General features: G+C 37.9%; 1 protein-coding gene across 1 annotated transcript in view; it reads left to right on the forward strand.

The window, feature by feature from the left end:
- Positions 1-24,033, forward strand: part of GALNT16 (polypeptide N-acetylgalactosaminyltransferase 16) — a 197,879-nt gene that overhangs the window by 168,181 nt on the left and 5,665 nt on the right. Inside the window, exons 10-14 of the mRNA XM_058161908.1 lie at positions 1,430-1,556; positions 3,747-3,839; positions 6,495-6,578; positions 8,111-8,252; positions 13,204-13,320. Of these exons, the coding sequence (XP_058017891.1) occupies positions 1,430-1,556; positions 3,747-3,839; positions 6,495-6,578; positions 8,111-8,252; positions 13,204-13,320 (563 nt within the window). The remainder of the gene's footprint in view (positions 1-1,429; positions 1,557-3,746; positions 3,840-6,494; positions 6,579-8,110; positions 8,253-13,203; positions 13,321-24,033) is intronic.

Here is a 24,033-nt window from a genome sequence, read left to right on the forward strand (position 1 = left end):
GGTACAAGTCAATATACTTGTATAATAAAACCTAGTTAAAACCATTCAAATAATAGAAGATAGAGCAGCACGACAGATAAATAGTTCCAAGATAAATTCATTAAAATCAGATTGTGAAATAAGCTTTGCACTTACTTTCTTGATAAAAACTAGCCACATTCCTCAGCAACTGCCTCTGGATTTCTATATTATGCAGCGTCTACAAAGAAGGGGTAGATATTATGATCACCAACCATATATCTGAAGATGAGATCTACAAGACACAAGAATGTGCAATAAAAGGGTGAATTTGATAGAGAGCTGGAGAACCTGTTATTGGACTCCCCCCTCTTCTGTCAACAAATCAGTTTCTGATTTGTTTTGCTGCAGCTTTTCTGCTGTTTTCTTTGTACCCCCAAATCAGTAAACAACGGTGAGCTTCCATGTTTATTAAACAAAGGACCTTTGCAAAGTCACTGTTTTTCTGAGATTCAAATGAGTTTTTACCATCAAAGCCTTGGTAGTCCTCTGATCCTTTTAATAAAAAAAATTGAGCTTCATTCTGGGGCAATACAAAGGGCAGGGGATATGGATACTTCAGTCTGAATAAACAGGATGAGGCTGTGTCTCAGAATCTAGATTGCCAAATGACGAATTCTTAGGAGAGCTTAGAATCCTACAGTAAGAGCGTGCCAAAAGATTTCCGCTTCAGCCTGTAACAGATGTTATGTAAAGAGATGTATTCCACAGATTTAGGAGCTTATTATGATGGCCAGACTTTGCCATTCCTATAATACTGCCCAGACACTAGGAATCTATAAAGACTTTAAAGAGCACGAAATTTGATTATTGCAAACACACCTCCTAAGCACTGACCAGAGTTGATTATATGTGTCTCTAGAATTCTGACAATTTTTATTCAGGTTTTCTGTCTCAGTGATTCATACAGCTGAAATGGTTTGCTTGGGACTGCATAGGTCTTTGTAACACTCTGTCTTGACTTAATTTCATCAGTGCCATTAAGACCTCACATTTTCTGCCTCTTAATTTTGTACTTGCATGTGGAGCCTCCTCCTCCTCTCCACTCTAAATTTTTATGGATTTTTTTCTTTACGTTAAGAAAATCTTCCTCTGATAGACAGCCTTTTAAAAATCAAATCAAATAGCAACATACATTCTCTGGGAGCTTTCAGCAAGATTCCCTTTTAAAAGCCTCCAGCACTCCACGTGAAATTCTACTGATCTGGTATGTGGAAACAGGAGAAAGGTTACAACTGAGGAGGAACAGGATTTTTCCTCCCCTCATACAAAACTTTATTTTCAATAAATTTCTTCTCTTTTCATAATCCAGTTGTCCCTCTATCACTAGCAGTTCCGTGCCTACTTGCACATTAAGTAGATGGTTATTTTTTGATTCATCTTATATTCTCTTTCCTTGGATGTTTTCTAGAGCTTTCTTTCCGTGTCTGGATGTGTGGAGGTAGCTTGGAGATTGTCCCCTGCAGTCGAGTGGGTCACGTTTTCAGAAAACGCCATCCATATGACTTCCCTGAGGGCAATGCATTAACCTATATAAAGTAGGAATGGCTTAATTCTTGATTCCACTTCAGAGAACAGGAGGGTGGAGGGGCTTTCTTTAGTTCTCACTGAAGTATGGTGTTTGGTCAGAGATCCCTTTGTGTATTTTATTTACTTATTTGTTAGATTTTTTAAAAATCCTGTCTTTATTACTTTATAAGTAATACAAGGTGGCAAATATTCATAATAGTCCTTTCTTCTCCTGTTTTCCCCACAAGGATATGATATTTTTACATTAAATGAAATTACATTGGGGCTGAAAGAGATAGAGACTGGGCTAGAGTCATCCAGATGGCCTTTATGAGTAAAATTACAACTCATAGTCTCCTGGTTTCTAAGCCAGAATCTTAAACACTGCAACACGTTAGTTTTCTCTCTCTCCTTCTCTCTCTCCCTCTCCCTCCCTCCCTCCCTCTCTCTCTTTTACTAATTTTTCATTTTATTAATATTTATTATATTAGTAGAATTTTACTAATTAGACCTTACTCTGGGATATGAATATAAACTCAAAAAATGTTTGCATTAGCTGACTAATCTTAACCAAATTAATATTGTCCCTTATGTTTTAATAACACAAGTTTGCAAAGAGAGCTTCCCTGATGGTTAGAAAATATTTTTTTAAAAAAACTGTGACCCAATTATTTTTGTGAAGACTGTACTTTGGGATTTGGAGACTAGCTTAACCATTGTGTACTTGGAAGAAATACGGATCTAAAACAGAATTCTGTAATTAAATAGCAATTCAAAAATGACGATATGCATTTGACACTGAGCTTCATTTAATGTAAAAATATCATATCCAAACTTAAGATTTATAATGAGGGAGTACAGATGTTCATATCTGTGCATAGATATAAGAGCTATGGTCTAAAATACTACAGAAATAATACCATTACAGACCTCATTTACTGCTGATACTGTGAACTATCTGAAAAATAATGACTACTGATATTTATGGCAGCAGTCATTATTAAGTGCATTAGTTAACCATACACACACATACATATACATATACACACACATGTTGCACGTTCCTGTTTTCTATTAGTAAAGTCCAAAAATAAGACCAGATGATAAGTCAACCATCGCCCTGTCCTCATTTTGCAATCAATTAGGTCCGCTGACAAACAACCCTTCAGAGCCCTCCTTGGTGTAAAATTTATCAAACCTGCTACATAATTGGCACGGCTTACAACCCAAAGTAGGCAAGAAGGTTAAGAGGCTATAACTGAAACACTTAGATCTGTCTTACATGCAACAGAGCTGTTGTTATTATGATAGTAATAGATAAAGAATTCCTTAGTTGCCTTGCCCACAATATGTTTGCTTTTCTCCATGTTAAGAATACTGCTGAAAAGTGCTTGGCTGTTGGAGTTAAATAATCTTTAATGACAGATTCTAACATTATGAGAATAGAAGTATGCTTGTGCAACAGGATGCTTTATTTCTTTTAACTTTTTCTGCAACCCATCAAAACTTGGTTAGGAGTATTCCTCAGTCCCTCCAAAAAGACTTTTGAGTATACAAGAGTCTGTCAGAAATTATTCTACTCTAAGTTAAAATGAATTTAAAAAACAAAATACTGTACCTGTATATCCAGAACACTTGCTCTGGAAAGCTAAGTTGTCTTCTGTTGGGAAGTTTATCTGCTAAAGTTCATAGAAAATGGAACATATCTCTTCCTTACATACTCACACCCTTATATTCCATTCCTTATTTTCCATGATTTCAAGTTTCAGAAGAGTTGTACTCCACATCACTGATCAGGGAGCTGTTCTCATCTTCAAGCAAATGAGAGTACAGCTGTCCTTCAGACTTCCTTGTGAAAGTCAGGAAGAATCAGGGACTAGTTGAGTGGTAAATGAAGATATAAATATGGGGCTAGATACCTGACTCCATTATCTTTGTACCTCAGTCATCATACTTTTTTGGAATGTTTCAGATATGTTCTTTTTAAATGTTACACACTGAGTCTATATTTTGTTCATGCATTGAGGAAAGACAGCTTTTTTTTCATTTGGTTTCTACTTTTTGAGATATTTCTACTCCTGCATCAAAGTTTAATGACATAATGACAGTTAAGCCAGATAGCAGATTCTTGAAAATATGCTGCAACTTCATGTTGTGGCAAGATATTGTGGCCTGTCCAACAATGACATTTAATAGGGCTCATCTTGTACTACCTGCAGAAATACCAAACGTACAGCAGAGGTATGGATGGATGAATACAAACAGTATTATTATGAAGCCAGACCTTCTGCCATTGGAAAGTCATTTGGAAGGTAAGGCTATAAACCACCTCAGTTAAATTGCTCCGAGGAAGATGCAATTGTTGAATCTTTGAATCTTTTGTTCTTTGTGAATTATGGTACAAATTGATTGTCCTCAAACTCCCTGATTAAAATGCAAGTCAGACAGTAACTGATCGGATATGTTTTGATTTATACTTCAAAGCATGTTTTAAAATATACATTATAAAAGAAAAATTAACTTAAATGTGTGTATTTTGGACACAAATGGTATTTAAAATGTAAAATTTTCACGAAAGGATGTGCAGAAAAAGTTACTAAAATTAAATTATTGAACACCGTTGAAGAAGAATCTATGTAGTTTCTGCAAAATGCCTGTCTTGCTAATTTTTTACATTTCTGAGGAGAATAATGATTTATTAAGCATACGCCATTTGATTCCCAGTGGATCTGAAGCAAGATATTGTATACTGATCTTTCGAAAGTTTTTGACAAATTCCTTATTCAAATCTCTAGGACTGAGTAGTCATGGAATAAGAGGAGAAAACTATTTATGGCTTGGTGAACGGTTAAATAATTCAAAGCAAAAACAATGTTTTCACAAGAAAGATGTTAACAATAGGATTTCTGTTGTTATTTTATTCCATTATTGCCTTTTAAACATATTTTACCCTGAGATAGGTAAGTGGCCACATTTCCAGCTGATTTCAAACTGTTTAGAGTGGTTAAAACAATGAAGAGTTTTGAAAAGATTTCTCCAAACTAGGAATTAACATTAACATTAAAACTATACATGCTTGGAGAATTAGAATAGAATAGAATAGAATAGAATAGAATAGAATAGAATAGAATAGAATAGAATAGAATAGAATTCTTTATTGGCCAAGTGTGATTGGACACACAAGGAATTTGTCTTGGTGCATACACTCTCGGTATACATAAAAGAAAAGATACATTTGTCAAGAATCATAAGATATAACACTTAATGATAGTCATAGGGAACAAATAAGTAAGAAATGATTTGGAAGAGATGCTTTGGAAAATTCATGAAAACAATCCAACTTTGAACAGCTACATGATGTGCTGCGTTTGTGCTTCATTTCTCAAGAGTGCTTCTGTTATTTTGCCTTATTAGATGTTACAGTTCTTACAAGCAATTTACTCCAGTGATGTGTCTTGTTGCTAGGGAATGTTATTTATCTTTTGATATCTTACTCATAAAACTCTTCTTTAAATTTTTATATTCATGTTTATTTTAATTTTTTTTTTTTATTTATTTATTTATTTATTTATTTTTATTTATTTATTTAATTTTGTCATAACAATATACACAAGCATCACACAAAAAGATTATATAATATATAAACATATATATGAGGAGAAACAAGGAAGTATAAGCATATATAAAGAAACAATAGGACAGGAACGGTAGGCACGTTTGTGCTCTTATGCACGCCCCTTAAAGTCCTCTTAGGGACTGGGGTGAGGTCAACAGTAGATAGTTTTTGGTTAAAGCTTTTGGGGTTATGAGAAGAGACCACAGAGTCAGGTAATGCATTCCAAGCACAGATAACTCTGTTACAGAAGTCATATTTTCTGCAATCCAAATTGGAGCGGTTGACATTAAGTTTAAATCTATTGGTAGCTCTTGTATTATTGCAGTTGAAGCTGAAGTAGTCTTTAACAGGAAGGACATTACAATAGATGATTCTATGAGTTAAACCCAGGTCCTGTCGAAGCCGACGGAGTTCCAAGTTTTCTAAACCTAGAATTTCAAGTCTGATGGGATAAGATATTTTGTTGGTTACGGAGGAGTGTTAACTCACATTGTAAAAAAGCCAATCATAGGACACCAACTATTATCCTTTCAAACAGACATTTTATCATCATCTGCATCATCATCATCATCATCATCCAATCAGTAATTGATATAGTACATCAACATTTCAAACAATAAAGAAGTTATCGCCTGGATTATTAAGAACGGCAAAATTGACAGATAAACCAGTATTTGAATCTCTGGTATATACTTATTAATGAATAATAAGTATGCATTTTTTGAATAGGATCTTTTTCTCCTCAATCTTACATTAAGAGTGAACTCTGATAAAAGAAAGAAAAAAGTAAATGACAAAATCCTTGTCATTTCACATGCTACATTACTGTCACCCATGCAGTCACTTTGCGACACATTTTATCTTGTATATGATCTTCTAGACCAGGGGTGTCAAACTAGCGGCATCATGTTGTCGTCACGTGATGTATCATCATGACCTTTTCTCCTTCGCTAAACTGGGATTGGGCATGGCCAGTGCATTAAGCATCTGGCCCGCGGGTCATGAGTTTGACACCCCTATTCTAGACCATAAAAATATTAATGGAGAAAGAAAAATAAAGAATTATTTTTGTTTGGGTGGGGAATCAGAAAACAGTGGGCAGATGGAAAAGATCTCTGCTCTAAAATTAAGAAATGAGCTTGCATGGGCATGGGCAACTCTGTAAGCACAAGCACCATGCAAATGTGTCTTTGAATAGCTTCCACAACATTGATTCCAATGTGGTTGCACCTTAGCAGTGCTGTCTGTGCTTTTAATTATTCTGCAAATGTACTTGTGTGCTGCTGTGCCATGCAATTCTCTTTTATTCATGCTTACAATAAAGATAGATATAGAGTACTTTTGCTTCTAGTATTGCAGACCGAGTGGAACACCGCAGGAAGCTGAACTGTAAATCCTTTCAATGGTATTTGGAGAATGTCTATCCAGAACTCAAGTGAGTCATTCTTTACCTCTCAACAAAACTGCATGATATGTATTTTGCCACTGTGGTATAAGAAAGCACCAACTATTTCCTTAATGTGGCTGTTCCAGTAGGAATTTATTTTTTAAAATATTTCTTCCTATTATACTCTGTCTGACTTATGTCTTTTCGATGTTTGGTTTCTTTGAACTCTGGAAAAAAGAGTTTATGTGGAGAAAACTAATTGGTAGACAGCGCAGTGAGGCTGACCTCAGGTTGCAGGCAGCAAAGGAAGTATAAGATCTTCAAAAACAGTTATATATATTTTTTGTTAAATAAAGGCAAATTTAAAGACAGATTTGAAATATACATAACCTACTTTAGCAAAGAATGAAAGAGTAGAAAATAATAATGATACAAGAAAAAAGAAAATATGAGATGAATGTATATTCCATCTCTCTCTCTCTCCCTCCCTCCCTCCCTCTCTCTCTGTCTCTCTCTCTGGTAATCCTTTGGGTTGAAAGAAAACAGGATGTTGTGGAGTTTATCTGTGGTGGCTGCATGTGATATAGCTACATGCAGCCACAGGTGAGAGCTGAGTGCAAGGTGAGGACTGAAGATAACCAAGCAGGTCTAAAAAAGAACTTGGCAGGCCCCTCAGTCAGAATTGCTACCCCACCCTGATCACACACACACACACACAGAGAAGAAGAAAGGTTATTTCTTGAAAAATAGTTCTAACAATGTTTTATACAATATTCCTTGTTATTAGAATGAATTAGTTTGTCAAACTCTCTGGCATATATATGGAGGTGAAAAAGTCCGTGAAGATTTGTTTGTGGCAAATTTGTGCAATGTCAAAAAAAATGTTATATAAAACATTTTCTAGCAATCTTTCACTGAATGCATTTATGGGGGAGCATGACATTTATGGTTCCTACTCATGGCCCTTTATTTGAAGATTTGTTCGACCTATGTCCACTTTAAGATAAAGAAGTCTAACTGATGAGAAAATTTCTCATGAATATTCAGCAAGCGGGCAGCAAACTAAGAAGGCACTCTGGTTGCTTGAACACCATCTTCCTTATGCAATATATTGAATTTCCATTCTAGGATAAAGAATCAGGAGGAGAATGAGAGAGAGAGAGAGAGAGAGAGAGATAATATTTAAATTTCAGTAATGGGTTTTATTTTTATAAATAACATTTATATAATAGTTAGATTACAGTCATTAGTTTTTAATTAACACCTCTAATTATAAATTAGTATATGCATTACAAAGACATATAAAGGTCATTATTCTTCACTGGTATTTTTAGTGACAAGTTTCCTCTTTTTGGAGAAGTTTGGCTTAATTGCCCAACCTACTTGTCTGGAAAGGCTGATTTATTGATTTGATGGGGTATAGAGCAGGGGTTTCCAACCTTGGCAACGTAAAGCCTGGTGGACTTCAACTTCCAGAATTCCCCAGCCATCAAAGCAAAGTTGCCTGGTATAGAGTATGCAATAAAACAAGCTGTTTGTAATTTCTCCTTTTGTCTTTGATGATCTTTCTAATCGTTCAGAGTCCCAGAAAAGGAGCTGATCCCAGGGATCATCAAGCAAGGAGCAAACTGTTTGGAATCTCAGGGCCAGGATACCGCAGGAAATTCCCTAGCTGGGATTGGAAGTTGTAAAGGGTCAGTGAACAATCCTGTTGCTACTCAGGTAAGGTCATCGAAAGTTCATCCCATTAGTCTTCTTTTCTGCTCTGCAGAATGTCCTGGAGAAAACATATGTATATTTGAAGCGTACATCAGCGAATCTGTAGTTCTGGCAGAGGGAGTTAGTCATTTGAGGATAATCGCTCAACCATGCCTCAGTGCTCTATTCAAGCAAAGTGTAAAGAACAGCGCAGCTTACAGCCAGCCAAATCAGGACTGCAAATCAGGACCCTCATTCAGGGCCACCAACAGTCATGGAAGTTTACTTGCTTACTTAGCACCATTACTGCCTCTCAGTCCAGTCCACCCCAAAAGAGTTGATATGAGAATAAGGTAAAGGAGGAATTCTATGCATGCTGTCTTGAGCTCCTGGAAGAAATAAATAATTCCTCCCAGAAGTGTTATGAAATGGAATCCTTGTGGTAAAATAATATATGAACAGTAAATGTTATAGAATTGGAAACTTTTTTCGAATCAATGCCCGAATAGACATTGCTTGTCTTCTCATCAACTGTCTGCTGATTTGGGAGAGCGAGATGGAGGTCCTTTGAGTCAGACTTGACTCCTGTCAACTTCATGGACAAAAAACTCCATGTAGTTTTTTGGGGGCAAGATTTTCAGAATTTGCCATTGCCTTATTCTAAGAAGTGAGAGAGAATGATTGGTCCAAAGTCAACTAGCTGGTTTCCATGCAAGAATTTCTTCATGCCTGGCCCCGTGTTTATACTTTTAGATGAAACTGGCTGATTTTTTATTCAATCCTTCAAATTTATTTATTAATTTATTCAATTTCTATAGCTACCCATCTCAACCAACTGACTCTGGACAGCTTACAAAATTAGAATTGCCTGCAGCCATTCACTACAAAGCTTAAGGAAAAAGACAGCCATTCAGTGTGCCTCTCACTGAATCTGGTTCCAAGTGTTCCAGCAAGATAGGAATATCATCTGCACAGGGCAACCAAAGGTCAATTCTGCGGCATTAAGAAAGCTGTGAGGAAGGATGGAAAAGCAAATTAGAGGTGACCCAGATACAAATATTTATTTAGAAGACCCTCAAGACAAATTTAAGTACAAGATAACACAATAGGTTCTTGCTGCATCCATCAGATATGCAAGACAAGAAAGAAAGAAAGCTATAGACAACTATGATTGTAGAATAGGATTTTTTAAAAAAATTATTCAGCTTGTACAACCAACCATCTCACCCAAGTGACTCTTAGATGGGGTGGAATTTTTTTTCTTTTAGAGTATGATAATGATGATATTTTGAAAGTCAAGATCTTTTTTCTTAAAGTTGTCTCAGATGCAACCTTTTTCCTATAAAACTCAGTCAATGAAGAAAGAGAATATGAAATGAGTGCATATTCTAAGAATATTTATGTAGTGAAGACTGTAGTATGCATTTATCTTTATCATGTTTATACAGATAGATTCCCTGACATGCCTACAAGGGCAGTGCTTCCTGAAGGAAAATTTAAAGAAAAAAAATTGTCAATTTTAAATTACCAGATCAAACAGCTTTTCCATATTCATAGTGTTGCAAGTTCTGTTTAATACATCACCACAGGTAACACTGGTGTAACAATCAAAGATGCTGCTGCACAAGATGAATTTTATCCTGAAATGATGTAAAATTCTTCAGGGATTCCCTAATGTTTGGGGCTGCAGCATTAAGAATTTATTATAGAACTTCTACGAATGACTTACCTATTCCAAAAATTATTGCCATGAAAGATAAAACCATTAGAAATCAACATTTAATAATTTTTCCCAATCTGTTATTCTAGATACTTTCTCCATTACCTCTGTTTATGTTTGTCCTTTTTCCATGCCAGTGAGCGTACTTCCAATTTAAGCACCCAAATGCTGCTACTCATTATTTTTATTCTGTAAAAAAATCTTTTGAAGCTCATTTGGGCCCAGAAGCATTCCTAGATATGAAAATTATGCTGGCAGCATGCCAGTTTCCTATAAAAGAAATTAAAAGAATTCTTTAAAGTGTAAAAAGTCAGAGAGAGCATTGGATTGGGGGTAGTAGCTCTGAGCATCATGTTGGGAAATACAGTAAAAGATGATAAATCGTCTAGAGAATATCCTAAGCTAAATCCGAGTTCATTTTCTCTCTCGAATAGATTACATATCACTGTACTGTATTTAAATAAAAGTCAGTTGAAAATATCCAGAAATAGCTTGAAATATTAGCTCCTGTCTCTGCAATTGCTTATGGATAGCAATAAAACAGTTATATGGTATAAGGGATGATAGAACAAAATGGTATAAATTAATACCATTGTCTAAATTTAGGATTTTTCCTGAGAATTATTTTACATGCTAGCCACTTGAGCAAGCCAAAGGTTACAATACAATACCAGATGCCAGCAAAAGCTCCCTCACATCTGTTAATAGTTGGGAATGAGTGAGCAGAATGTATCCAGTGTGCTCTTTCATTTGACTTGTTGAGCTATTTTGTGGTTGCTTGAAATGGCTGAAGTTCATTGAACTGTATCTATGTCCAGGGAATTATTTAAACAAAGAGAGCATATGTTAATTGTCTATGGGAAAGGATAGTTTTTAGATGAGAGGATAAATCAACGACGTTGGCTTTTACCCTTGTTTGGTTTGTTGAGGGTGTTGAAATGCATCCCTAATGATCCATTGCATATTGTGACACCGTAGACAACAGCTGATGAAATAGATTAAAAACTGGCTGAGATGTTCTCCTATTGTATAAGATTAAAAAAAAAAGATTATTTTCTGCTCCAGAAATTAAGGGGCAGAGTCTATTGTAGTATATATAGCCTTTGTCAAAAGTAGGCAATGAAGAAAACTGAAATATTTGGACCAGTAAATGAAATGGATCCAGCTCACTTCCTGCCAAAATATTCTTATTGGTAGAAAGAGGACAAGAAGAAACATTATGGTGTTTATAGACCCCAGTCCACCTTTCCAGGGTGTTAAAGGGTGCAGCATTTTAGAGCTGATTTAGTGCAGTTATACACAATTATAGAGAGAATGGAAACTTTATAGTATAATACCATTAAAAAATAGTAATAATTCTCCCCCCCCCTTTCTGTTAGTAGATAGGAGACCATCTTTTTGCAGGAGACTAGTTAGTCCCAAACTATTGTCCAATTAGAAGGGACTAACTAGAATGCTATAAGGTTCATGTGAAGTGAGGAATTTTGAATTGTACCAGATTATTTTAAGAAACATCTTTTTTCTTGAAATACTTTGTTTTCTTTATTTGTAGACTGCTCAGTATTGCTGTGGAGTTGGGCAGCTTTAAAGCTAAATAAATAAAAGTGCCCAAGTTGGTATTTTTCAAATTACATCATGATTTCACTCTCATTCCATATTTGAACTTTTTCAGATGTGCAAATAGTTTCTTGCCTTTTGCCTTTCTTGGCTTTGTACTCAAAAACTGACCTTTAAAAATATCGTCTCTGAGTGGTATATATGGATATTGACCATCTTTTTAAAAAAATCACTGCCCTATTCACCACAGTAATTTTATTTACAACATACTTATTCTATGTGTTTGCAGAGTTTGCATCACAGCAATCTGTATTCTGGTAAACACAGTATGAACAATTCCAGTCCATGGGACAGTGCTTTTTAAAATGATGGCAGCTGCCAAGAACATCAGCAATATCTGACTTAATTGAGCTTGCTCTATTAAACCAGCATCGTTCTTCTAGTTAACACAGATAGAATAGCAACATTTTCTCCCATCATTTTTAGCCAAGTTTAATGAGCTGTTGGCATTGGGTGGCATCCAAATTGGAATTATTATTATTTATTATTGAGTGTATGATGAGAACATGATAGAAGAGAAGTAAACCTATATACACCGTCCACATAATTGTAAGTAAAACCTCTATGGGGGGTACAGTAGTGGCCTCATAACTGGATGTCCAATTAAGCTACCCAGGTGACCACCTCTGGCGTTATGGTACTTCATGCAGATCTTCTAGGGAACCTGAGAATGCATGTCATGGGCAATCTTGCACAATGTGTTTAGCAGTTTGTATATCAGCACCACATTCCAAACAAGGGGAATCTTTCCATCCCCACCGATACAGGGCAGAGGCACTTAGTCTACTATCATATCTAATTCTGTTCAATTTCTTGATTTTAGACAAAGTGAGGCAGATCAAAACTAGGTGGTTTGGTAGAGGGATCACTAATGGCCATAAGAAGGTACCTTGGACAAAGAGAACAGCTGTGAATAGCGTTTATTTGTTTATTCAATTTGGATTTTTTGCAAACAGAAGTAGCAAACAAGTAATAAAGTAATAAACAAATAAATAAGTGTTATTCCCACCAATTCACTCCCAGCACTAACCTAGTCAATGCATTAGATAAACCTTGAAAGCAGATAGCTGATTTCCTAAGAACCTTGAGGGCTTTTGTTACAATGGAAGCCTACAATTACTTTTTGCAAGCACTGATAAAAACAACAGCAATACAAAAATGCTGCTGCAATTACAGATTCTTCTGAAAACTGGACACCATTTTCCTGATTTATGTCATTTTTCTCCTTCCCTGGCAGATACCTGCTGAAAGGCAATTGAATGTTAAGAGGGGGAAATGTTTGAGTCAAGCTTTCTATTCCAAACAAAAGCTATAGATTTAGTAGATATGATTGAGGAAATGTACTATCACAGCAGTCTCCAACCTTTGAGGCTTGGCTGGCGGGAGAGAGGGGAACTGGGCCGCACCAGTGGCGGGCCTGCACGCACGCATGCAGCTTGACTTGTGTAAGTGGCAAGCCGGCGTACACACGTACAAGTGCCTGCTGGGTTCCAAGTTGAGCTTCGCATGGACTCTGGCCAGCCACTCTTGCAGCCCAATTCTGAATAGGCCACAACAACCCAGCAGTGGGCCAGTGGGTTGGGGACCCCTGTACTATCACATTATGCTAAATTCTCTTCTTGCTTTCTGCCTCCAAAGGAGTGGATTTTCAGTGACCCTTTAATCAGACAGCAGGACAAGTGCCTCTCAATCACCTCCTTTTCTACTGGCTCACATGTCACAGTCGAGGCATGCAACCAGAAAGATGGCAGACAGGTACAGTATTACCACAGACTTTACCGACACTTGAGTTGCCTCAAGTGCCTTGCACTTGAGTTGCAGGCTGTTCTAGCCTTAATTTTTACAATGCATTTGGAAGGATGATTCACAGGATCTGAAGATGAGAAACCATCTCTGATTCTTGATATATGGTCTGATATACAGTCATCCATATATCCTGTTATACGTGGTCCAAGCCTTTTACCGGAAAAAACACTTGGTAGACTTGCTCTTAGTAAACTGTTCTCTCTAATTAGCCCTGAATGGTAATGTGTAAATAATTTGCATTAGAATTAACTGAGATTGGGATTGGTGTGATGCAGTAAACATTCTTCATCTTGATCGAGCCTTAGAGGCAGGCTATTTACTTGTTTTAGTAAAATGTAGGAAAAGTAAAAACGATGCCTGTAAAAGCCACCTGGAAAAGATGCACATTTAAATGTATTAACTTGATAAAAAGAGGATCTTTGTAAAATGGCAAAGTCCATCATCTGTCTTTCATTCCTATCTTCCCCATTCTTTAGTAAGAATGCATGAATGCAGTATTCACAAATGATCCTGGATATTTTGCTAGAGGGGACCATCGGAGAATAGCTTTAAAAAAATCACAGTTCTATGGCTTTTCTGTAGATTAGGCTTTTCAGTCAGTTATTCTCCAGATGATTTGAATTAGAACTACCATCAGCCCCAATTAGCAGTGGCCATTGGAAAAGGCACATAGTAGTTGTAACCTTACAATGTCGAGAGGGACGTAGTTTCTTCATTCCTGAACTAAGAAAAATATGTAATGAATTAAAAACATTTTAAAATGTAATTTAATTGGAGAGGAGTGAGGAAGCAACCCGGTTGATGTCTGGACTGTTATTTATTTTTATTTTTTAAAAAAGAGCTGTCATGTGAGTAATATATTATGCTTTGCATTTTTCTTCCTAAATGAACCCCATCATAATTCCACTGGGTTTATGGAACCTAAAAAACTGGGTACCAAAGTACAGTCTACTCTAAAAACATATAAAAGAACAATAAATGATAAATATTAATAATTCTTTAAAAATCACAGTATATTAAAAACATTAGGAGTGGAAAAATGTTCCACACAATTAAAGACAAATGCTTATTGCATTCAAACAGATCTGAAGCAGTGAAATGGGTTGCTTTTTTGTAGAACATCTTTTTTTTTTTGGATTTATATCCCGCCCTTCTCCGAAGACTCAGGGCGGCTTACACTATGTCAAGCAATAGTCCTCATCCATTTGTATACTATATACAAAGTCAACTTATTGCCCCCCAACAATCTGGGTCCTCATTTTACCTACCTTATAAAGGATGGAAGGCTGAGTCAACCTTGGGCCTGGTGGGACTTGAACTTGCAGTAATTGCAAGCAGTTGATGTTAATAACAGGCTGCATTAGCCTGTTGCGCCACCAGGGGCCCTTATACTTGTGGGGGAGGGGGGGAAATGATTCCTGTACCAGAAGAACAGCCTCAAATAAAGACATCTGATTTCCTGCTTTTACCATGACTCTATGTGCATATGGAGAACTCATGCAGGCAATGTTTTTAACCTTGAAACTCAAGTTTCTGAAATTAAGAGTTGGCGATGAGCTTTCTGAGAGAATTTATTTATCACATTTATGTGCAATCACCCATTGCACAGAACGTGAGGTAATAAAAATGCATCATAAAAACTTAAAAAAAATTATACAATTAAAAACATCAGTCAGTTACCGATGACAATGTAGCAGAGAAAGCCATCATCAATCAGCCACCACTTCCTGATATATAATTCCCTCAAGTATTAGGTAGTTTACGTCACAGTAGGGCTTCATTCAGAAGCCATTATATCATTAAAGACCCAATTGGTGCCTGCCACTAATGTCATCCTATTCTTCCCCAGAATATCCCTGAAATGTTGCTGCTTTGTGATAAAGCATAATTCTAGTTGCATACTGGAGTGTTTTTTTAAAGCACTTCTGATGTGTAGTTTCTGAGAAAGGTTTGTGGCTGTTGCAGTTACTACCACATGCAGCAAAAATACAATTTATGAACCTCTAAATGGCCTTTAGGAAGAAAAAAATTAAAAGCAAATGAAAGAGGTGGGAAGAACTGCTTTAATGTGGCAAATGTAATAAGAACATTTGATTTTAATCCTATACACAAAGAAAAAGAGTCTTGATTTCTGGTACTGGAAGCTTTCCTGTAGCTTTTAATTACTGTGTTAAGCTCAGCATCTCCTGTTAGAATGGCACTTATCTGTGATTGTCAAACAACTGTGATCAGCTTGATATTAAAGTTGGAAACCTTTTTGATCTAGTTGTTGGCAAACTTTAGGAATCTTCTTTAGATCCAACACTATCAGTTTTTTTCACAATTCTAATCAATTGTGGGTTTTGGAAGCATTAAACAAAGACTTTTATGTTTTTAAAATCTTTAAAACCACAGGCAGCCTAAGCAGATGTTCACCAAGAGAACTGGCTAATGTGAGGTATCTCCAAAAGCTGTTACAACACACATGTCATGAAAGCTGTCATAGATGAACTTAGGGCTACAGGTGATCTACCCTGCAGGTGATTGCTACATGTTTACTAGCCAGTCTTTGAAGTAAGTCTCCAATACAGTGGTGAAATCTGAACCGGTTTACTACTGTTTGCTAGCTGCGCATACGCGCTGCGTGCACACATGTGCAGTACGCACCATGCACCAAATGCAAGGTGTGCGCACAGTGCATGCCAAAAGGAGGCATGGGATAAATAGAACAGCACAGGGAGGGATGATTCGGCCAAATAGGTTGTTTAAAAAAATGCTTTTAAAAGTAAAAAAAAAGTCTTTGACAATCAGGCAGCTCAGCTGGGATTGTGAGAGCCTTTTTTTTACCTTTTAAAAGCATTTTTTTACAACCTATTCAACTGAATAGGTTGTAAAAAAAGCATTAAAAGCATTTTTTAAAAGAAGCGGAAACTGGGGAAGCGGGCGAGTGGGCATTGGGTGGGCATGAGTGGGGGGCACAGAGATTTTTGCTACCGGTTCTCCAAACCACCCGCCACCATCGCTACCGGATCAGTCAATCTGGTCCGAACCGAGAGCATTTCACCCCTGCTCCAATAGCCTCTTAAGACCTTTCTTGCAGCAGGAGCTGAGGCGATCCTTCAGTTTTTCAAGCAACCGATACTTTGCTGGTAATGCTGCCTATCACTCTTGGCTGATTTTTTTTTTTAATGAGGCATGGTATCAAGTCACACCTCCACTTGAAGACAGCAGCCTGCAATTTCCAAGATTAAGATGGACCAGGAGAAACTATTTCAGTTGACTGGATGCACACATTAGATACAAGCCACAATTTATAACCATAATGTCTGTATCCATATTGTACGCTGAGCTACAAAAAAGCTAACTCCATTATGGCTTCAGGCAAGTGTAAACCCAGCCACTAAATAGTGAAGGAAAAGTAGTTTCAAAGCTCGGGAGCCACTACAGTATTATCATCCAAAAATGCTCCTACCATTCAGGGAAGTAAACAAAGCCAGTTCAAAGCTGATTTCAACCATGATCAGGGAGGGTAATGTAGATGGAGACAGGCATTCATGTAGGTTTTGAATATGCATAGAGACATCTGATTAAGCTGGTGCGCAGATGTCTTTCTACACCAATATTTGGTCAATCATATTTTTCACCTAGCTGCAATTTTTCAGTCAGTTTCAGAAGCATTAGCATGTAAAGTGTTATGTTAATACAATTTGGAAATACCGAACACATGGATAATTGAGGCTTGGTCTGGCTGCAATTATCTTCACTAATTAAAAAAAAAAGTACTCCTGATATATGCCATTAAATGGGCTTCTCCACATATGATCATATCCAAGACTACTTCCAGGTTTCTCATCAGAATTTTCAGGGAAACTACAATCCCATGCAGAATCCCTTCTACACCACTGTCCAGGTTAATTGACTTTGTGATCCTATCACACATATTGCAGATTGATTTTCCTCATACTTTCCAATACCCTATCCATATTCAAATTGAGATACCCTATCACTTTCCTGGAAGATTTAGGTGAAGAAAAAAGACAAAACTACAAAGTCATCCACACATTGAATCACAAGCTCTACTTTTCTCCCCTTAGTCTGAGTGACAGAAGCTATCGGTTTTTGAAATTACAGCACCCAGGAATAATCAGAGCTATTGAAACACTGTTTTCCAAGCCCAGTCTTGGTATTAAGTAAGCAATATGTCTTACATTGACTCATATGTGAATAATTTCTATACTATTCTTTTCATGTACCATATGGTCTCCTCTCCACCATGGAAAGATCAACTCTGGAAAATATTAAGGCAAGGAATAGCTACAATACAGAAACTAGTTTCCTATACATGGCAGTGGCTGTCTATTGACTTTCTTATTCGCACTAATTTTTTCCCCTGTTATTTTATAAAATCCACGTGATACCCCCCCCCAAATCATTTCTCCCTGCCACCTCTTCAGCATCCCTTGTTGAAAGGTGTTGGTTTATAATGTTCTCAAAGCTCCTATCACAATAGCAGTGCAGGAATTCAAGCGCAAACTGATATAGTGCTTTTCTCAATTGGTTTGAAAGTGGAATTGGGTCAAAACTAGTAACAATGTGCAGTCATGTCTGTTTTTATTATCTGCTCTCTCATCCACTAGGTAGCAAAGAAAGGAGATTTGTATCTCATGTTATGGGTCTCACAAGGGTCTAATCATTCTCCTGTGCTGTTCAGTATTTGCATAACATCACTGGAGAGCTCATTTGAAATGTGGTGTCAGTATATAACACTCATCTCTATTTCTCTTTTTACCTGTAGCAGGTCTTCATAGTTGCTTAGGGCTAGGGATGAAGTCTGGTGGACTAAAAATGAATTTAGATAACATGGATGTACTGGGCATGTCTGTCTGTCTGTCTGTCTATCTGTCTGTCTCAAAGCAGGTGTATCGCTTGGGATTCTCCCTAATTTCTGTCTCTTGCTAGGAATGCAGATGATTTCAATAGCATGGAAAGTTTTAGCTACAATCCTATTTGAATTAGAGCAAGATAGCTTGGATCCATGCGCTTAGAAACGTCTTTTGAGTTTTATAGGCTACATGAGGTGGTTTAAAAGCTGCAAATGATGCAGAATACAGCTGATAAATCGTCAAGTAGAGAGGCAAAATAAGAGTAGGTAGCACTGGGAGCCTTGGTGTCTCAGTGGTTAGAATGCAGTATTGCAGGCTAACTCTACCCACAGCCTGGAGTTTGATCCTGAGAAGCTCAAGGTTTACTCAGCCTTTCATCCTTCCAAGGTCAGTAAAATGAGACCCAGACTGTTGGGGGGCAATATGCTGATGTTGTAAAGCATCCAGAGAATGCTATAAATGTATACCATGGGGTGGTATACAAATCTAAATGCTATTGGTATTGCTGCTTGTGTTGGCTGCCCGAATGACATCAAAGCCATAAACAAAATAGAAGTTGATGCTCTTGTAAGGAAACAGGTTTTACTGAAACAGAAACTGCCTAAAGGAGAAAAAAAGATGTCTCATTTAGGAGTAGAAAGGTTGAAGCCCATGGAGGGAACCTGCATCATCACTGAACTCCAAACCACTTTTCTAGAGATCTCAGTGCTCAGGGAAACAAAAGCAAAGAATCTTCTTCCTATTTTTTTTTTGTCTCATAGCAGTTACTCTCCCTCTAAAAAGTATCTATCCACCTTCCCTGGATAATTCCTCGACCTCCTGTTCATCTCCAGTCAGTTTTGTTTTCCCCACTTTTCTTTCCTTTGTTATGCTGAGTGATTCCCTTCTTCAAATACCTCATCTCTGATATGTTTCCTTGTCTGCTATTTCTGCTGAAAAGAAGATACATGTGTGTGTATGCAGATAAAAGATTGATTAATTTTATAAATTGGATGCCTTTTTCAGTAGTTACCAACTCTATTAATATTATTGCTTCTTTTATTCCTGTCATTTTCTAAATATGGTTTCTGACTAGTATGTGGGCACACACACCCAATTAATCACATTTATAGTGAGGTAGGGAATTCTCCAGAATTGATTTCAGCTCTGATTGATAACATAGAAATTTTGCGTGTGCTTCTAATATTTATTTTTCTTATTCTGCCTCTGAAAGATCGGGAGAAGACTCCGATATTCAGGAGGGTAAAATTTGGGTAAATACTATAAATATTGTCATTACAATGTAAAAAAAAAGATGTTGAGACTTTAGAAAGAGTGTACAGAAGTTCAACAAAGATGATTAGGAGAATGGAGGCTAAAGTATACAATGAATGATTGCTGGAACTGGGCATGTCTAGTTTAACAAAAAGAAGGACTAGGAGATGACATGATGCAGTCTTTTAGTATTTGAAGGGCTGTTACCGAGAAGAGGGAGTCAACCTATTCTACAAAACATCTGAGCCAGGGGTGAAATCTAAAAATTTTCCCTACCGGTTCTGTGGGCGTGGCTTAATAGGTGGGCGTGGCTTGGTGGTCAGGTGACTGAATGGGCATGGCCAATAATAACAAATAATAAAAATAATAAAGTATACAAAACTTGGGAGCGCACCAGTCTACCTTCTTTAAAAATAGAGGCACCGGTCTACTAATTGCCTTTTTTGGGGAGGCACCATTCTACCTTCTTTAAAAATAGAGCAATACCAATTGCCTTTTATTGGGTGGCACTGGTCTACCTTCTTTAAAAATAGAGGCACCAGTCTACTAGCCGCCTACAGCGCTGATCAGCTGTAGTGCAGCCCTTTGAAGTGCCATGGCAGTCATTTAAGGCCGTTTGCAGCTATATCACCACGGAGAGATTCAGGGACAGAGAAGAGGAACAGCGAGGCGTGGGTGGTGGTGGTGGGGGCAGGGATTTTTGCAACCGGTTTTCCGAACTACCCGCCCCCATCGCTACCGGATTGCGTGATTAAGTCCGAACCTGGAGCATTTCACCTCTGATCTGAGGGTAGGACAAGAAATAACAGATAGAAGCTTATCAAAGAGAGATCCAATCTAGAATTAAGGAGAAATTTCTTGTCACTGAGATCAATTAAACATCCCATCCCATTGCCTTGCATTGCAAATAGAATGAAAATACCTGAGAAAAGAGTAAAAATTGGCTGAAAATCATAAGTATCAAGCTCAAAAACTGCAAGAAAAGAAAGAAGCAAGAGGGTGCCTTTTTGAAAGCCCTACAAAATCAGAAGATGAGCCAAACTACAAGGAGGATCAGAACATGACTTTGCCTGGGGCGTCAAAATGTCTGGAGCCAACCCTGAACAAAGTTATCAGATGCAAAATTTCAAACATAGCTGCATTACATTACCGCTCCCTGGGTGGCATCTTGAAAAATGGAACTGCAGGATGGGATATGGGAGAAATTAATGAAATCAAGCTCATTGTTTGTAGCTAGCTAATTACAAGATACAAGGGTTGGGGAAATGTAGCCCCCTGCATGTAATCTCCACCCTTGGTTCTCATTCTTTTTCCCTATCTTGCTTTATGATTTCGCTGAACTGAATGGTTATTAAAACAGCTGCTGTATTTCAAGTTCTGCAATTAATGGAGGAATTCTTTTATATAGTGTCATTCATCAGCAAGAGAAAATGTTTGTTGGGAACCCTGCTGTTATGGGCTGCTACTGAAGAACCAATGAACAGAATCAACAATTGCATCTGAAAGTGGTTACAGATTAGTGGGTCTCTAATCTAGAAAACTATCATGATCAATTATCTCCGATAGGACCAAGTTTTCCTTGATGGGTAGAAGGAAAGGATTATTCCTTGCCTATCACCACATGAAAAGAAATGTGTAAAATTTGAAGGGCCCTCAAAGGTATTTGGCCTCTTGCCTATTTAATTCACAGATATGGCTTTAAGAAAATAGATGTGAGGTATAATTTATATATATAAATTGTACATATATTTATAATTGATATATCTAATAAATAATCTATATACAGGAAGTCCTTGACTTACAACAGTTCGTTTAGTGACTGTTCAAAGTTAAAATGCCATTGACAAAAGTGACTTATGTCTGTTTTTCACACAACCGTTGTAGTGTCCCTGAGGTCATGTGACCAAAATTCAAACTTGGCAAGTGGTTCATATTTATGACAGTTGCAGTGTCCTGGGTTCATGTGATCTTTTGCAACCTTCTGACAAGCAGAGTCAATGGGGAAGCCAGATTTACTTAACAACTAGATCACTAACTTACAACTTCAGTGACTCACTTAACAGGGGCAAGAAAGGTTGTAAATGGGGCAAAATCCATTTAACAAATATCTATCTCACTTAACAGCATAAATTTTGGTCTCAATTGTGATCGTAAGTCAAGGACTACCTGTATATATAAAATTATACTTCTAAATTGCTAGCAGTTATTTCCAAATTTTGGAAAGGTCTGCACATACTCTACCTCATCTCCAGCAGCTGAGATCACATCATTCTTCTCTGCTGTTGTTGCTGTTTATTCCATGTGTTTGGTTAACATCCTGCTTTTCTGTCCATACAGCACTCAAGGTAACTTCAACTTTAATGAGTGGATTCCTTAAAGAAGCCGTAACTTTTTTTTGTCAGGCCTCAAATAGAGGCTTCTTTCAAGTTGCGATAGTAGTAGCACCTGAGCCCGAAGCATTTGGGGGGTGGGGCGTTTCAGAGGGTGCAGAACAAGTCACAAGTGGGCTGCACTTTCTTTAAGAAAGGGTTCACTGGTTGTGAGCGCGCATGCATGCCCCCCTTTGTGAGAGAAACAGAGCTTCAAACATACTCCTAATCAGTTCAGGCAGCTCCAATGAGAACAGCAGGGGCGGCGTGAAATGCAGCTGGGCCAGTCAACAAGCCAGAAAGTAAGTTATAAATGGATAGCATAGGACAGGGGCAGGTGGGCAGGTCCAGCCAGCGATCAGAGTTAAGGGTTCACCTGAACCCTTGCGACCATGCAGCAGCCCACCACTGGAACAAGTGCTATTTCTGCCAGAAAAATTCTCTAATACAGAGGTGTCGAACTCAAGGCCCGTGGGCTGGTTCCAGTCTTCAGGGTGCTTAAATCTGGCCCATGGGGCCAGCCTGGAAATAGCAAAGGACCGGCCGACAGTGCCTCTATGTGATGTGTCCCCCCCCTGTTTTTGGCCTGGGTGATCTCTTGCAGCACTCTGCCAGCCAAAACAAGGCACATGGGGGGGGCAGCATGCCCACCCCACCCCATTTTGACTGGCAGGGTGCTGCAGGAGGCCGTCCAGGCTGAAAACAGGGCTTGGGAGAAGCGCGCCCCTATACACACTCCGTTTTGGCACCACGGTGCTGCAGGAGATATCCATCCCATCTCCACACACCCCGGCCAGCCCATGGAGGAGAAATACAGTGCTGATCCGGCCCTCAAAGAAATCCAGTTTGGCTCCCCTACTTTAATATGACTGGTGCTAATTGCAGCTACTCAAAAAATGTCATGGAGAAGTGAATGAGCAGATAGATGTAGTTTTTTTTCTAATGACAAAAGCTGATAAGGGCCCTTGCATTAGATATTTATAGAATTTAATATTTGTATATTTGCAGCCAGAGTCAGAGATCTTGATAATCTAAAACAGCTTAGATGCTAACCTAAGAAGAATGACTTAGGAGGAATATTTACTGTGTGCTAGCATTAATGTAAAAAAAAAAAAATCAGGTCAATTTGCTCCTTGCATGTGTTCTATCAGCCTATGAATTTCACCCATTCAATAGAAGCTACCTATTTGTCCCTTGTTGCCCTTGTCAGCCAAGCAGACGAGACAAGAATCAATTTTATACCTGTGGGATGTGAGGCTACTAAGAGCATGTTGTCATAAAGCATCTCTTGTCTTGCTAAAGAAGATGATGGCGGAAGAAGGCCCTGCAGAGAATAGGATTCTAGCCATTCAGCTACAGAACACTCTCTTCTTTTTTGGTGACAGATGCCACACAATTTGCATTTTAGAATTTCATCTTCCCCGATCTAATACTGTGATTGCTATTTATTGTAAAGTTTTATTATGCTGACTTCCAAACAAATAGGAGAAGTGAAATACAAAGCCAGCTGTCTGGGGCAGAAGGGATTTTTGGGTCTCTGTTTCAGGTTTCCATTTCACATAACATAAGATTTGGGTAAAGTCACAGGGCAGATGAAACGGCTAAGCAATCTCCCGTGGTTAGGGTTAGCCTGTGCATTTCCTCTCTTTTCTGCTGCCTTTTCTCAGATCAATAAAACAGGTGCAGGCTTCAGATAGTGCTTACTCATAGATTGTTTTGTACAGTACAAGTGAGTTGAATCACAACCACAGAAACTGTCTACTGTATTAATGTACTGTATTATTTGTATGTTAATCGGCTAAAGCTAGTTTAGTATTAATTATGAGAAACTTAAATAGAACTGCAGCTGGCACCAACAACAGCAACACCTAGCATGAAGCATGTCAAAGGTGGTTATTATTTTGAGATCATCAAAACATCTCAGAAATGTGGGATAGAATGGGACCTCAAATATTCCAGAAAAAAGCAGAGTTCCTCACACATTAAAAAATTCTCTGAACAGTCCATCAGACCACTGGAAGTAACCTATTCCATAATAAAAGAGCATTAAAAAAAGTGCATATTACTCTACCCAAGCCCACATCTTCAGTCTTGCATAGGGAACAATGGTGAAATGCAGCTGGTTCTATCCGTCTCAGGCAAACTGACAGCGCTGGTGGCGGGAGGCTCCGCCCACC

The sequence above is a fragment of the Ahaetulla prasina genome, chromosome 1 (assembly GCF_028640845.1).
Source record: "Ahaetulla prasina isolate Xishuangbanna chromosome 1, ASM2864084v1, whole genome shotgun sequence".
NCBI lineage: Eukaryota > Metazoa > Chordata > Lepidosauria > Squamata > Colubridae > Ahaetulla > Ahaetulla prasina.